This window comes from Struthio camelus, chromosome 5, assembly GCF_040807025.1.
Source record: "Struthio camelus isolate bStrCam1 chromosome 5, bStrCam1.hap1, whole genome shotgun sequence".
Taxonomy (NCBI): Eukaryota; Metazoa; Chordata; class Aves; order Struthioniformes; family Struthionidae; genus Struthio; species Struthio camelus.
The window spans coordinates 63,938,506-63,952,429 of NC_090946.1; the positions used below are offsets into that span (position 1 = coordinate 63,938,506).

General features: G+C 43.9%; 2 protein-coding genes across 11 annotated transcripts in view; one reads left to right on the forward strand and one right to left on the reverse strand.

The window, feature by feature from the left end:
- Nucleotides 1-6,251, reverse strand: part of PTPN21 (protein tyrosine phosphatase non-receptor type 21) — a 43,612-nt gene extending 37,361 nt beyond the window's left edge. Inside the window, exons 1-2 of one of the 3 annotated variants that reach the window (XM_009689830.2) lie at nt 5,793-6,251; nt 1,952-2,327 (exon numbers count right to left, since the gene is read on the reverse strand). In XM_009689830.2, coding sequence (XP_009688125.2) covers nt 1,952-2,131 — 180 coding nt within the window. In that variant the 5' untranslated portion in view covers nt 2,132-2,327; nt 5,793-6,251. Of the gene's footprint in view, nt 1-1,951; nt 2,328-3,160; nt 3,250-5,792 lie in introns of those variants that run through there. The other 2 variants (XM_068946749.1, XM_068946750.1) reach the window with 2 other exon arrangements.
- Nucleotides 6,252-10,424: 4,173 nt separating this feature from the next.
- ZC3H14 (zinc finger CCCH-type containing 14) overlaps nt 10,425-13,924 on the forward strand; it is a 28,268-nt gene continuing 24,768 nt past the window's right edge. For 5 of the 8 annotated variants that reach the window (XM_068946754.1, XM_068946757.1, XM_068946756.1 and 2 more), the window contains exons 1-2: nt 10,426-10,541; nt 11,371-11,413. In XM_068946754.1, the coding sequence (XP_068802855.1) occupies nt 10,506-10,541; nt 11,371-11,413 (79 nt within the window). In that variant the 5' untranslated portion in view covers nt 10,426-10,505. Of the gene's footprint in view, nt 10,542-11,370; nt 11,414-13,924 lie in introns of all 8 variants that reach the window. The other 3 variants (XM_068946753.1, XM_068946755.1, XM_068946761.1) reach the window with 1 other exon arrangement.

The following is a 13,924-nucleotide window of genomic DNA, read 5'->3' on the forward strand; positions in this document are numbered from 1 at the left end:
TCAACTCCCTCAGTCTGATATATGACTCCTAATTGAGGAAACTGCCATTTTAAAAAAAAAAAGATTTTAGGAGCAGCTCCAAAGAAAGAGTTAATGAAGAGTAGCTGAAAAAACTGGATATCCAACACTTTGCAAATAGTTTGATAAAAGCTAGCATTTACCATTCAGAAAGACTGAGCCTTTGACTTTTGCAAACCAAATAAATTTAAGTTCTTTACCTACTGTTGATCTAGCACTGACATCTGGAAGTGGGTAGATTAAATTGACAAACTCCATTCGAACACAGCAATAGTTGAATTATAACTACATGATATCTGCTGTGTGTTGATATAAAGTGTATGTTAAGGCCATGAGAATAATTAGACTTGCTTTGCTAGAAAGAATAAAAATGGATGAAGTCATACTGACTCTACAAAACTGCACTTTTCCAAACTGTAAACTCTATAGTCAAACAATATTTGGACCACCTACACGAACGTTCACTGGGGTTAAAGCAAACACAGTAAATAAGCACTTACAGATGAACGGGTTCACACCTTTTCCATGTATTTATTACTATACACACAGAAAAAATATTTTTGAAAACAACAGACTGTATATATCTTTTCCTACTGAGAAATTCTACAGTAATGAACGCTTTGTACAGTACCACATGATTGCAGGACTGGGCCATAAATTTGTTTGCTCAGATATGAGCAAAGCTGTAAGCAGTTGCCAGTGCTTGAAATGAAAACTTAAGAGTTCCAAAAATCAAAGTTATTAACTAAGGATTATTTTCCTACGATCCCTCTTCAGTTCTGGTTATCTAATTCTAGGGTTTTCATCCTGTATCTGAATTTTGCATTCAAAACACCACTATGTGGTACACCACATAACAGAGCGAGAGTATCTTTTTCATAACTATCATATTAGCCGATCTATTCTTCTATTACCAGTCTCCTCTCGCAGCTGCCCCTCGAGACCTGTACATGCTGTCACAAACAGCTGAATGACTACGCAGCAAACTACACTGTTTGATACTCCAGTGGGAAATGACAGTTTACACAGGATCAAGCGCATTTAACCATTGTAACCAAATCCATCTCTGTAGTCAACAAAATTGTACAAGAATGATGTTTGCTCATATTTTGATAATCTGTGTAGATTTCTGTAACTAGCATTTCACAGTTCAACATTTCAGAATTCATTCAGTAGAGGAGACTGAATGAACACCAGAAGTGCGATAGAAGAGGAAATTTCAGTTGTAAAAGAACACTTCAAAACATCCATTAAGAACGTTTGAATTAAAAAAAAAGAAAGAAAAAAGCTATACAGATGCAGCTAGTACAAACTATGCGCCTCCAAGAGGCCAGCCATGACTAAATGCTTGCTCAAAGATACCGTCTGCAAATCTGTGGTATTTGAACAAGCAGTGCAAACAGTTGGTAACTGGTACACGTATCACATTTTGTGCTTTAGGTTCTTCTCTCAGTAGTAAACCTTCAAAAATACATACACACAAATAACACTTTCTTAATGGAGAATAGGTTTCTGAAGGAAAAATGAATATATCCTAAGTGAAAAGTTACATCAAATCTCTCAGCAATTCTTAAGCTGTGTTGCTTGGGGCAGAAATCAGCTTCGGCTGATTTTTTTTTTTAAAGTACACGAACGCATTTACAGCCTTGTCAGGTTTAAAAACAACCACAAATGTTGCTCTGGTTGTCATACTAAGCTTATTTTCGCTGCCCCTGCTCATACACCATTCGCCTTGGTACTCTCTAGCTCTGTAATGTAAGTTTTGTGCCTGTGCAGGAATCCAAGTCCCCTCACACCCAGAACATGAAGACACATGTGGAACAGCAGGTAGCGGATCCAGTACATAACCGGGCTACCCGAAACGGTAAGGATTCACCAGATACGTAATCTCGTAGCAGAGACAAAGCCATGCTTCACTTGACAGTTTGCTTACCTCCCGCAATTCAAGCCTCTGAGCCACGGCTTCCAGACTTTCCTGGCCCGTGCTTTCCACGGATAGTGTGAACTCCACAAATTCATTGTTGAGCAGCTGGATACGAGCCACCAAGCAGCTCTTGCTGGATACTGTATAACGTCGAGTTCGTTTCAATTTTAACCCAAAAGGCAGAGGCATCTTCTTTTTCCGCAGAGATGGTTACTGATAAAAAGGTACCACCACTGGCAGGGGGATGAGGGGAGACAAGCAGCTGCCTCCTCTCAGAGGCCAAGGAGCTGTAGAGTCTCCAAAGATCAACCAGCAGCAGCAGTATCCATTAAAGACAAGCAAGTTTTCCACCAGGGTAGAAGGAGAAGAGGCATCCGCTGGAATCCTAGTGTGGGGCAAACGAGGAGGAGAATATACAAGAATCAGAAACAATTTGACTGAAAGGGTAACTGACGCACGGGGAAACTACATACAAACACGTATATTTTTTTCTAAATCTAAACAGTGTGCGTCTCCAAAACACAGAGCTGTTAGGCATTCAAACGGTGAAACGTGCACCAGAGTTTCTGTTTTTTCCACAGACACCACCAGTCTTTGGCAGGTTAATTTTATTCCTTCACAAGTGAACAATAAGCCTTAATCAAATGTGGCTGAAGTGCCTTAAAAATAGTAAGTATTTCTAAACTGAATCATTATTTAAATGAAAGATCTCTAGGAAATTCGTGCATTTGTGAGCACAACTATTTTCTTTAAGAGCAACACTAGCAATCGAGAATTACTTCCAGAGCAGTGTGCGATCTCAGCCACTGCATGCTGGATTAAATACAAACCCCAACCTCACATAGGATTAAGGGGGGAGGGGGGGGAAAGGGGAGAGAGAGAGACAGGAGCAAGAAGAGAGGCATTAACACCTCACATCTTAACCATTTCCCACCAGTCGGTTAAAATCCAATTCCTTTATTTTTTCTTGAATTACAGCTAGTTGTACCATCATCTCCTATGTTAAGCTGCTGTGCAATGTTTTCTACAGCACTGCCCTCACCAGCAGAGTAAGCTAACGATGAGAACAATTTATTTTCTAACTTCTCCCTGGAAAACACGTTTATTCCAAGGGCAGCCACCCATCCTCCACCTTCCGCCAACACCTTCGCGCCGTGGCTCCCGTCAGCTCCATAACGCCCAGACTGAGCCTCCCCCCCGGTCCCAGGGCTTCCTCACCGCTCGCTGCCTGCCCTACGGCACTGCCGCCCTTGCCGCTTTTGGATCGCAGCGGCACACGCAGAACCAGCACGTTCCGCAAAGGGGCCCCTCCCAGCAGCAGCACGGGTGCCCAGGGCAGCTGCCGAGCGGGCTCAGCGGCGAGGGGACACCGCCTGCCCCGCCGCAGCGCTCGGGGAGGGGGCCAGCGGGCTCCCCCCCGCCGCCGCCGGGCAAACACCCACCCTGCAGAAAAACGACTCCTTTTTTTGATTTTTTTTTCCTCACTCCTTTCTCAGTTCTTGTGTGCATGCCTAGTTCTGCCTTGGGACCTCTAGTGGCGGCACCACAGCTCCTCAAAACCCATTTTTTCAGGCTGGTAAGCAGTCCGTTTTAAAAAGCGTAACTTGATTTCTGAAGAGTCTTGTAATCATCAGATAGGAATAACATTAATATATTCATGTATTGAGAGAGGCAGGGAAATCAGAAAAACTAATATTCCCAGCACACCTGCTTTTACTCGTATAGGTATAACTATATAAAAAAAGTCCCCGTACTACTTGTAGAGATAGACATACCTATAAATTAATATCATTAACACAAGCAAACTGTTTGGATTGAAATTCTCCGACCGGCCTCCATGGTCCCTTCTTTTAAGTATCATGGCAAGGAATAAAGAGAAGCACAAAGAGGCTTAAGGCCTAAATGGGCAGAAAGAGGAGGCAGCATGGCATTTTTCCTCGGTGACATCTTTGCAACCCTACTTCAAAGACTGGCCGTAAGCATGTTTCATGTCCATGCTTCTAATAATCTGGAAGCAGTTCTGCCATTCTACACAATCCTCATCTCCCCCTCCTCCTCCCCAGCAAATATCATCCAAAATCTTAAGCATTAATTACTATGGACTTAATCGGGGTGGGGTGGGGGGGGGGAAGCTTGATCTAAACACCAACTAAGATTTTTCTGAGTGCAACCGCGGAATAAATAACAACTGGTAGCAACAGGTTTCCCTGCAAAATTTAGGGATATGCAAGGCCTCCTTGTTTTATTACTTTGCACATTGATCCTCCAAATCCTACCCCCTAAGAGCAGCATGCAGGGAATGCTCTATAGACGGAGGCTTTTAGTTTCCTGCCCACTCCCAGCAGAATCTCGCACTGGGTTTATTCCTGGCAGTGAAACTTCTGGCTGACTGACCTTAGCTCACTTCCCGAGACCTGTTTTCCAACACATTCTGTGCACAGCTACGCACTTTTTCTTTGTTGCTACAGTTATGAGAGAAAACAAATGATCAGTCTTTTTGAAAGCTGCAGTCAGAAGCACAGTGCTGCTTTTAATCTCTTTTTATGTAGAACACTGAACATGCAAGACTTTCAAACTGTTAGGTCCCCGCAGGACCCTCCGAAAAGTATTCAAAGAGCATGGAAAAAATTCACTAACGGGGGCTGACCGGACAGGTGAAATGCACAAGCAATCTAGTGCTGACATTTGGCAAATCCCAAACCTTTAGTTGTTCCTCTATGCGCATAGGTACAAATGCAGATGTAGGAAGGAAGTTTAAATCAGAATTTTCAGAGTGCCAGGAGCATTCTTAAGGGTATGTTCCACTGTTTGCATATATTGCTCTACTGATTGCCCTGAACAATTTCATCTTAACTCAGTATGTGTATGAAGTAATTTTCGTTACTTCTGAAACACATTTACTACAAGGAAAACTTAAGTAACTGCAGTCCCTCTTACCAAAGGGACTTTGGTATAAAATATAATTCCTGATATAAGACAAAGTACATAAATACTGCAGAATAAAGGGAAGTTTGGGGAATAACAGTGAGGCATCATTCAATAACTTTTATAGCTAGCCATGCACAGTTCTTACAAACAGTGCAGTGCTGCTTTTATTTAGCAGCTGTCATTCTGCAGCGCTAGCTGCTTTCCTATTTGTCTCGTGCATTATTTTAAATTAGTATACATCTGCACTGTTAGGAAGCTACTTCAGCAAAAGGGAGCTATACAGGAGATAGAAATCCAATTGACTGTCTGTAAAATAACAAGCCTTTATTTAGCAGCCCTGGAATTTTCATCCGACAGCTAAAAGCGTCTTCGTTGGCCAAACTTCGTACGTTTACATCTCAACATAAACAAGTCAATTACAAGATGTTATGTTAGAATGTCAGCAACATGGCCGTGACTGAAACGCAACTACTGAGCGCTGTGGTACCTCTCCTCTTTACCTACGCCTCCCACTTCTCCCTCAATAATTAGTATTTTACTCTGCAAAGATTTTAAACACAGTTCGCATGAATGACAGCCTGCAAAATAAAACTGCAGTACGTGAAGGTGAAGTAGGGTTCCTGTTATTTCAAATGCTTAAAATACATACATGTATTTCGGAGGTATTTGGGAAGCCCCAAAATCAGAATACTCTGCCCTCCTCTTGGTTTACCAGTTAATATTTGACTTGAGTCTTGGACTAAAAGCGAGCGCTAAGCGCACATACCCAACTTCCCCTACCTCCAGAAACAAAGATGCATAGAGTCCCACAGCCTTTACTTGTCAAAAAATAAATGCTTGAGACTCTGCAATCTCAAAGTCCACAGCAGAGAAGATCCCCCGCTGTTTTTTTTTAATACCGTGCCTGCTGCTTTCGCATTACCTTTCGCAGCGATCCAAAGACAGGGAGTCTTCTTTCACGTACGCGTAGCTGAGAGACCCCCACAGCGCGCTGAGAGTTGCTCTCCTGGAGCCATCTCATCTGTACTCCTTGCAAACTGACTTATTGTGTTCCTCCTGTACCAAACAGCTGCTCTCTCGGCTAACCCACCTTCTTCTCAGATCGCTCATAGTGAAAACATTCCTCACTTCCTGTCTCAAAAAACTTGCTCTGGATATCATTCCACTGGGTAAAGAGCTGGGGGGGGGGGAAAGAAAATATTACAGCAAAAGAAACCTGTGCCAGCCGGCTCTTCAGGCAGCCTCCCTCATGGGATGCTGCGCTGCACGAGCGCAAAATGGGTTCTCTGGAATATTTTCAAATCGCACGTCCCTGTGTGGCTGGGTGTGTGCATTTAATTTCTTTTCCTGGAGGCGTTCCCCTCGCTCTATCCATGCGGAAGGATACGCTGAAAGAATTAAAGCGAAGGCCCGTATGCTTGTAGCCCATTACCTCAGAGAGTTGGAATGCCTGGCAGGGAGAATGTCAGCAATGAACAGCTGCTTCTCTGGCTACCGGCGCACTGCAGAAATAGGGGCTACAACAAATAGCAGGCAATCCTTGCTTTTTTAATCATATGATCGTTTATTTTAAGCCTTTCCAATTAAAGCGAGTCTCTTTAAAAAAAATCTCTTGCTCTTATTTTTATACAGCTTGGAAATGTTTTCAAGGTTTTATCAGTGCGTGCCGTACAAGATTGCCTCTGCGCGTACATTTGCGTCTGCAGATGAAAACAAAAGTCCTTGCAAAGTTTCATCCCTTAGTAATATACACCGCAATAAAATGCAGACTAAAGACCGATCTTTCAGCCCTTGCTCATAAACACATAAAACTGCCACAGGCGCCAGAAGAAATTATGCTATTAATAAGAACTGTCTTATCAGGCATTAAGTGAATAATATTCAATAAAACTTCAACGCCAAGATCATATGAAGACCACATCTCAGTCCCACAAATACATGGAGACCCGGAAAAAAAAAAATCTGCAATCGTGGCATACTATTTGGAACGTAATGGTTTTCCATATCACGTGAGCCAGGTAAACATATATGTAAGTGTGAAGCAGGTTAAGAATGAGGACAAAGCTAAAGTGAATGTGTGAACGCTGATTCACAACTGTAAAATTTAGAAAGTGTCCTGGTAGTACAAAACACACAAACTGCACATGCTACAGTCTGAGCAGGTCTAACTTGCAGATCTACTATGCAAACAGCACGTGACTCAGGAGGACACTAATCTCAGCTGAAATATGGAAGTAATATTTGTATTATGATGAATTCTGAATTATTTCACTTAGATACAACAGGCTTTCCTCTGATCATGAGACTATTTGCTTTTTCCCACTTTTCTTATCACAGTCGTATTTATGATAAGCAGTCTATGATGCCAAGAAAAGAACTCGCTCAGAGGAACTTTACACCGAGGCAAATAAAATAACTTTTAACTGAACTAAACTGATAGCCTCTTCTTGTGGTGTCTGCTATAGGCCAGAGCTGCGGTTACTGTCCTCAGAAAACTGACCAGTACAACGCCTGACAATTCCAAGTCAGGAAGATTACCCTGCTTTAGGTTAGGGTAACAGAGGCAACTCCTCCTATTCCTAAACCATTCATATTGGAAAACAAAGTCTCAATTCTCTCATCTGTTACATTTCCCATGCTAAGCCTCGATCACAGCCACTTCCTGCCTGATTCCCTGCCTGGAAGTTGCATTTATTAAAGTTCTCTTACTTTCCGGTTATTCCTCTCTGTATTCTCCCTCTTCTCATTTACATTAAGGAAAACGCTTCAGCTTAGCAGAGACAGGTAGCCATAGACAATATGCTTCTCTGCAACTTACATTTTCTCCTCTTCAAGTTCACCAAACCTCTATTCCTGAATTCCATTTTATTTCTGCTGCCTTCTGTAAACCCAGTTTGTATCCTAACTTGCTGTTTTTCAGCACTTTCTCCACTTTTCCCGTTCTGCCTCATATTGTGCCCCATGAGTTCTCCCTTAACTGCTTCGCCCCAACTACCGACTCTAACAAATAGTCAGGACAAAGAGGCATAGGTGTCCACGAACACATGGTGATCTCCGATACAGACACATCAATAAGTCGCCCGACTGCCTCATTGCCCACATTGTGCTCCTGATTCTCTCGTTTACCCGCTGGCCGGCTGTCGCATGACATGCAGGCCTAGGAACACCTGCATCTTTTGCCGTACTCTTTTCTTTGCTCTCTTGGTGAACTCTTGTTGGGAGGAAAAGGCTGATGTCCTACAGCTGAGTATTGCAGCCCTTGTCCTGCACTGACACAGAAGAGTTTCTGACCTTGGGGTTGAATAATGCCTGCCCATAAGTGGAGCAGGGATAAGCCTGCTTGGATCTTTTTGATATCTTCCTTTTTGGGACAGTCCTGTTTTCCTTCCATCCTGGTCCAAAGACATGGCTGCGGCGGAGTATTTTAGTCAACAGGGTGGAGGCTGAGGCAGGTGTTCACCTTGCTCCGATTCTGGGAATTCTGAATGGCATCAGGTCTTTACATCAACTAATGGAAAAGAGAGAAAACTGGAAACGAGTCAAATAGCCAGCAGAATCAGTCACCCTGGGGACGGTATGCACGTGTATTTTGCTTAGCCTAGTGAGGAGTCATCCATTTGTGGTAAAAAATACAGGATAGCCCAGAAACTACTGCTGAAAGGATTATTCCCGGGATGCTTAAACAATGAAGAAGCCATGAGGAAAAATACAGTAACTTACTCAGCAGCCACGCAAAGTAATCACTTCATGGACTGAAAAGCGAGGATTCTTCTGATTCTATATGTGATTTTTAAAGCTATTCTCTTTTGAAAAAATTCACTTTATTTACTACTTCCATGTTTTGGTTTAGTGTCTGAAACCTGCCTGGCTTTTAGTCAGTATACCGCGTGTGTATTACATGTTTGAAGACTGTATTTTCATCTGTTTGCAAGATGAATTTTCACCTATAAGGAGCTATAAAATGCAGAATCAAATTCTACTGAATAACTAAGATTACTATATAATTTTCCTATTAGAAAAAACTGGGCGGATTTCCCAGCCATAAGGGACTTCTGAACTTGAAGCAATGAGCTTCAGTTATTACTTACAAAGAATTTAATATATCCTTCTTTCAGATAAGGACCCCTTTATTTGGAATACAATGTTTTTATGAATTTTTAAGTAAATCCATCAACCAGTTGATTAATTAAACTTAATTTGTATTGTGTCCTTCAATAACCACTTTTTCCTATTTTCTCTTGTTCCAGTAATGAACTGACATAACTTATTCAAGATCTTAACAGAATGAAATGTGTCTCTTGGAAGTTACAATTGAATGCGTTAATTAATCTGTTACAAGCTGTACCCCACTGTAACACCAATACATTGTAAGTAGGGTCACGCAAACAGCTCAGATCATTAGCAGTAATTAGTCTAGGCTATTTCAGTATTATGTTTGGTTAACATTAAGAGCTGCGATACAGAAAGAGTTTAATAGGGCTGTTAATAGCAACACTTGGCATTTATTTTACCCAATGCCAGCACACGTTAAGGATCCTGCCGCCGTATGTAATAGCTTTCTATAACGTTTCTACCCACTAAATCAGCACTACTGCACGAAGCAAAGCTGGGACTCTGATGCAAAGGGTAAATGGCATGACTCAAGCAGGGCTTTTCACCCCTATTGTTATCGGCCTTGTATTTTTGTCTCTCTCCAAACACCACATTGTAGCAACAAGACCAGCTCACACACCAACTTTGCTTCTTTCAGAGCAGCCGTGAAGAAAAAAGTTATTTTAAGGCTTCTCGTTGGTCAGTCTAACATGGGGTCACAAATCTACCATGCGATAGGAAGAGTACTTTCATAGCGTAGCTGTAACATGACATTAAAGGTTACTTGGATACTTTGCCTATTTCTCTACCATATTTGTTTTTCAACAAATAGATGTTTAAATTTTCAGGCCTTGTACTTTCTTAAGTGAAACATTAATATTAAAGCCAACCTTGTAGTTAAGTTATTCATATTTACTCTAAATTCGTGCGGCGGGAAGGGAAACTGTTTGCAAAAACCAGGAGGGAAGAAAAAGATAAGGGGGGGGGGGAAAGGGGGGAACGTCCCACGTGACTCACGAAACAAAGCACGCAGCACCTGCTATGGAATTATTACAAATATCTAAAAATATTCCCTGGCTTTAGGGTGGGACCGCCGAGGACGTGGCGGCTACCTGGCGCCCGCAGAGCCAAGCGGGCAGCCGAAAGGGGCGGCAGGAGCGGGCCGGGCCGGGCCCAGGGGCCGAACCGAAGGGCGCAGCCCCTCGGCTTGGTCAGCGGGGCGCCCTGCGGGGGCTGCGGGGCGAGGGGTGCCTGCCTCCAGCACGAGGGCGAGGCCCGGCAAGATGCTGCGAGGGGCCGGGGGCGACGGAGGGGGCGGGGAGGGCGCGAGGGCTGCTGCGGGGAGCTTATAAAGGGCTCAGGCAGCTTCCGGTCGCCGCGGCGCCCGTCTCTCCGCCAGGCTGCCGCTTCCCGCTGGCGGCGGCTGGCGCGGCGCCGCGGCTGCCCGGTAGGGGGCGCCGCCGGCGGAGGCCGGCGCTCGGCGGGGCGCGGGGCCCTCAGAGGCGGCGCGGCCTGCGGCGGCGACGGAGGGCGCGGCGCAGCCATGGAGATCGGCACCGAGATCAGCCGCAAGATCCGGGTGAGAGGAGCAGCCGGCTCGCTCGCCCTCGGCCCGCGGCGGGGGCCTGCCCCCGGGCCCCGCTCGTGTGCGGCATCCCCTCAGAGGGCCAGCGGCAGCGGCGGGCCCGGGCCGGCACGGCCCAGCCTCCCCCGGCCCCTCAGGGGGAAGGACGCGGCGGGGCGAGCCCGGCTGGGCCGCGGTTAGCGGGCGGCCTTCGGCCTCGGGGCCCCCGGGGAGGGCCGGGAGGAGGAAAGCAGCAGCGCTGCAAGTGGCGTCGGGGCCCCGCCACAGCCCGTCTGCCGCCGGGGCAGCCCGGCCGGGACGCGGGCCTGTGGGGCCCGAGGGGCACCGCACGGCCCGGCCCGGCCCGGCCCGGCCCAGCGGCGCTGCAGGCCCCCGCCCCGCCGGCAGGTGTTCCCGCCGTCGGCCGCTTCCGCTCCGCAGCCGCGGTCTGCAAATCCTGGCAGGCTTTCCGTGCCGAGCCGGGAAGGACCTTCATCGCAACGTGGCGGGGCTCGTGTGCTTTGCACCTCCTGCGCCCAGGTGGTGCCCGCTTAAGGAGGGGCACCTGGGACGTGCGAGCTGTCTGCTGGCACCGAGAGCTGGCGTATAGGAAACGTGGCAGGTCGTGTGAGATCCCTGCCGACGCTCGCTGCTCAGCTGCCAGTCCCCCTCTGTTACAACCTTTGCATCACAAACAGTGGAGAAAAAGAAAAATAATCTCTGTTAAACCAACGCTTTCAAAGAGTTAAGAAGAAACACTTTACTGAATGAGCTTCCCGCAGTTTTGCAGTTAGGAGTGCTTTGTTGCTCTGTACCTTAAATGCCATTTTATTATTTTTTTTAGGGTGCCATAAAAGGAAAGTTGCAGGAGCTGGGGGCTTATGTTGGTAAGTTTTCTCATGTATTTAGCAATCTCGTTTAGGCTCATTATATAGATGGGAAACCACTAGCCAGCTAATGCCATTCTCTGGATCAGCATATTCATTTATTATTAATTGTGTTCTGCATAAAGAAACCTTAAGCATGGGATGAATTTTCTGAAGTGCTGGACTAATGCGAAAGAAAAAAGACTTTTTCCCCACAAAATATGTATAGTCTAAGTGTAAGAGGAGGCAGTATGTGGACATTGATGAATGAGGGACTAAAGGGAAATAAGTAAGGGAGTTCACAGCCTCCTCTTTCAAGGAGAAATGGTGGCAAGGGAATTGAAAGAAAAACAAACAGTGAAGTGTCCTTGTGACTGTTTACCGAAGGCTCTTTGAAGCACAGGAGAAACATTAGATAAAGGAAGATGCTTGCAAACGTAACGGTAATTACACGTGAGCACTCTGAGGGAGAGTCAATCTTTTCTCGGAAGAGGTTATCTGTGCAACCTCATTTTGAATTTCAGTTAAGACATTTGTCAAAATTAGGAAAAAGAATGTTACAGTAAGACAGAAAATTTGATTACATTGGTTTTAATGAGAAGTTGGAAAGGCCATGTCAGAAACGTTATGTAGAAACAGCTCTGCAAATTACAAGTGCTTGATTGATAAAGGGAAAGCTAAGAGCTACCTTTAGCTAATGTTGATGAAATGTGTAAATAAATCTCAGGCAGGGTAAGATCTTGTTTTGGATCTGAGGAGACAGATCTGCAGTGTGTAATGCCATTTTTTTCCTGAATCCAGGTTTAAATGGATATTACACTTAAGAGCAGCTGTTTGATTTACAGCAGTGAAAGTTGGTAATTTAACACAGTGTTCTGTCGGAAGCAGACTTCCTGAGTCCTGCAACTGTCTTGTTGTTTTCTGTGATATTGCCTGGAATTCAGATGAAAGAAAGAAGGTGAGAAGCCTACCTGAGTGCAGAAATCCCCTGATAGCAGGGCCAAGTGCAAAGTTCGTAGCTCTGTCTTGAATTCATCTTAGTTCCTATTTAAAATGAGCCATTCTGTTTATGCAATCAAAATTTATTTTAAAGAGACTTAGCAATGAACGACATTCTGAACTCAGTAGGTCTCAAGGAACTGAGCTTAAAGTTTTTTCATTGCAAGGAGATCTTTGTCAGTCAAATCTTAGTTTGTCATGTTTGTCCTGTTGTCATCTTTTTCAATTACTCTTTTTCTTTCTTTTTTTTTTTTTTTTTTTACTACCATTCTAGGTTCCAGCTTCTCAGTCTTTGATTCTTTTTCTGCCTTTTCCTGCATTTTTGAAAATACTTTCTTATCTGTAATACCAAGGTGCTAATAGAAAGAATACTTGTAATCTCTGATTCCAGCTATGGCTACTTCCTCTTCTCTGTTTTTCTTTTCTTTGTGTTTCCTGTATTCAGAAGGCAGTTCCCAAGATCATCACACAATGTCTACATTTTTTTCTCAGTCAACTTCTGAACTTCTTTACATTTCTGTTTTCTTTATGTCCAAATGTGACTTCCCTCGGCCTCTCTTTTTTAACCACTATTTCCAAATTTCTGTCATCTTTCTACTCTCTTTTCTTGACTCAAGTATTTGGGACAACTTTCCAGTTCAAGTACCCTCTATTTCTTCTTTTAGGAAACTGGTAAAATTCCTTCTCCCTCATTCTGGTGCTGTGAGCTAGAACCATGTTTCCTGAGTTTCTGCTTTTATAGCTTTCTGTTACTGCTGGTACTTTAATTTCAAAAAGTCTTTTAGACAAAGACGTATTGAAAATTATTTGTTGTGTAGGACTTAAGAAGGAAAAATTCACATCTGCAAAACAAAATGAAGATAGTGCAATATTCATAAGCCATCAAAATTATCAAAGGCTGTACTTTTGCATGCAATTTAAGTAAGCATAAGCCAACGCAGTTACTGAGAGAAGCAGTCTTTTTCTCGCTTTCCTCCTCCTGTTGTGCTGTTGCAAGTAATTCTGCTAACTTATGCTTTGACCTATATTTAAAATATATTTCTCTTTGCTTTATATCATGTATTGAACCAGACTGAGGAGCTGATCAAGCTGAAAATTAGATTGGTCAAAAAATAAAATTGATTTTAATGTTGTAAGTTCCTTGATCTGTGGAGCAGATTCTGTGCCTCTTGTGAAGCGTATAGTTTACATGAAAGTACCGCCAAAGAAAACCTCGTATTTAAGGGTGGCCTTGGAACACTGGGGCAAGAACACTGAATAGCGATAGTGGAGTGCAAGTGCAACACGTGTTTGTAATTTCTGTAGTGCAGAGTACAGATGATTGTTTGTAGTGTATACCTATATGGTATAGAAGAAAAATAATTCATTTGATTTATATTTAAGATTTGTCATTTTTTTTCAGTCTTTGTAACGTTATGTACAATATTACAGTGTTTACAGACTTCACTTGATGGATTGAGAGCAGCTGTATTAGTGCTTTAGTTGAGATTTGCTTTTTGAAGTGGATTTCCTAAGTAAATGCACATACTGTTC